This window comes from Postia placenta (assembly GCF_002117355.1).
Source record: "Postia placenta MAD-698-R-SB12 unplaced genomic scaffold POSPLAscaffold_469, whole genome shotgun sequence".
NCBI classification, from domain to species: domain Eukaryota; kingdom Fungi; phylum Basidiomycota; class Agaricomycetes; order Polyporales; family Adustoporiaceae; genus Rhodonia; species Rhodonia placenta.
The window spans coordinates 1-2,128 of record NW_020170300.1 but is presented as its reverse complement, the minus strand read 5'-3'; the positions used below and the strand labels follow the sequence as shown (position 1 = coordinate 2,128).

The following is a 2,128-nucleotide window of genomic DNA, read 5'->3' as shown; positions in this document are numbered from 1 at the left end:
CATTCGGCATGACGTCACTCTACTGATGGACTTGGTATGTGCCCCTCGGTGAGGCAGCTTCTTGAGGAACAATGCAAAGCCCCTTGTACCCGTATGCCACTCTCGAATAGTCGTAGCATCCTGTGTAGTATAAAATCTGTCGTAGTTCTCCCCAAAAATAAAAGAGCTGTTCCCCCCCCCCCTCGAGTTCAGAGCTCATAAGTCGAGTTCGCCCCGCGTCTAAGCTTTCAACTGCGTCACTTCGTCCCTCGCCACGTAACTTTGAAACCTCGTCCACTGCGTTTACTCGTCGATACCGTCTCGACGAACCCTTCGACTTCGACTATTGTCGAAGAAACTGCTAACCGCGCCCTAGCTAAGTACACCCTATCGAATCGTGTCCCTTCTCTCTACGATACATCAAAGAGCTCTGCCGAGCTTCGATCGTCGCTAACTTTCCACAGCTTCCAAGTAGCTTCGACGACGTGTCAAAGCCACCTCGTACCTACCCGTTTGTTCGTAACCTTTCCCAAGGGCGTTTCTCATGTTCACTCGAACCGCGGGACACCTTGCTGCTAACTCCCCTCTCACTAGACTATAATCCGTCTCTCTAGTCCCTTTAGGTCGCACCCAGGTTAGGGGTTAGGGTTTCATAGGTCGTATCATTTCTGGAGCCCACCGCGAGGGGATTTCAGGCAAGAATTCGCCGCTTTTGGGTTTCCGAAAACGTCTCCAGTAGTCACCCGCTCGCAAGCGCGTGAGGCTGCTAGCCGCAGCGCCACCGAGAACCTCGACAGCTCCTCTCGAACACATTCAACCCCCTCTCCAACAATCCCCGGTGACTTCGACCGCGACGAAGAAGACGAGATAGACCAAGAACTCCAGGACGACTTCGACGAAGAACCAATCCCTTCGACCGCCGAAGAACACACTTCATCCCCCGAGCTTCTAGGCCTCACTACTTCCGACTACGACTTTTCGACTCCTGATCTTTTTGAACGATCCAGTTCTTCGCCCAAACCCGAGGATCCCATCCCAGCTACTTCGAATCTCGTACTTCCGACTCCGTCTTCTTTTCGCGCCCACGCTCAGCCGCCCATCGCATCCTCTTCGCGACTCTCAGTCATACCTACATCCGACCTGGCACCTCCGCCACTATTGGCACCTTCGAACGCAGCTTCGAACTCCAACCCCGCACCGCCCGCACCTACGATTCCTTCAACTACTACCGCGTCCTCTTCGAGCCCCGCTCCTACTAACACCACGAACATGAGTCAGAACACGAACACACCATTGATGCCCCCGCGCGGTCATTCGACGGCACCAAGCTTCGACCCATCGGAAGTCCGTTCGCTTCGGTGTTACTTCCAGGACCTCGAAGCATTGTTCACCCGGTGTTAGATTACCGACAAAGCAGCCAAGAAACAGTGGGCCGTTCGGTACCCTTCGATCGACGTCGCTGACTTATGGGAAACCATTGAGTCCTTCATCGACGTAGCCAAGAGCTACAACAACTGGAAAGCCGATATACGAGCACTCTATCCTGGCGCCGACGATACAAGAAAGTGGTCGCTGGCGGACATGGATCAGCTCATCGGTGTCGCGACTTGAGGTCAAGCGACTGAGGAAAACTTGAATGCTGGGGGCGTCCGACTAAGTCTCACCGAAGCGATGGTGAGCTATGCTCAAACCTAAGGCTAGGGACAAGAATGTATTAGTTAGTAAGTAAAAGAAGTAAGTACAGGAGGGCTTACTGACCTAGGGACAAGAGGTCGAAACTGAGGTCCCTAGGGCAGCAGAGGCTGGTTTATATACATGGGAAGATTTAGGGCAGGCTGTGCGCGTTGGTCCGTGCGCAGCTGGTCTGTGCGCAGCATGCCGACGCGGCCCCGGGGGCCGGTGAGTCAGAGCGGCTGCGTCAGCGGGGCCCGAGCTGTGCCGTGCACTGCCGTCCTATCTAATCTGATCGTACAGTAGATAATGATGTGTCCGTATCGGGCAAGTAGTACAGAGGTTGCGGGTTCGAGCCCGCGAAAAGGAAAAAATTAAAAAACGGCTAGGCGCCGTACCAACTCGTGACATTACCCCCCTCTCAACGGCGCATGACCTCATGCGAGGCGCCCTTGCCCATTTCCCACCCAGAGCGGCA

At 54.6% G+C, this 2,128-nt stretch overlaps 1 protein-coding gene across 1 annotated transcript; it reads left to right on the top strand.

Moving 5' to 3' along the window:
• Positions 1-25: 25 nt before the first annotated feature.
• POSPLADRAFT_1063670 (hypothetical protein) lies at positions 26-1,590 on the top strand (the record flags this gene model as incomplete). Its single annotated transcript, XM_024481706.1, has 4 exons — positions 26-34; positions 603-613; positions 675-1,323; positions 1,381-1,590. 4 exons carry the CDS (start codon positions 26-28, stop codon positions 1,588-1,590), a joined length of 879 nt encoding a protein of 292 aa, XP_024332518.1.
• Positions 1,591-2,128: the final 538 nt, after the last annotated feature.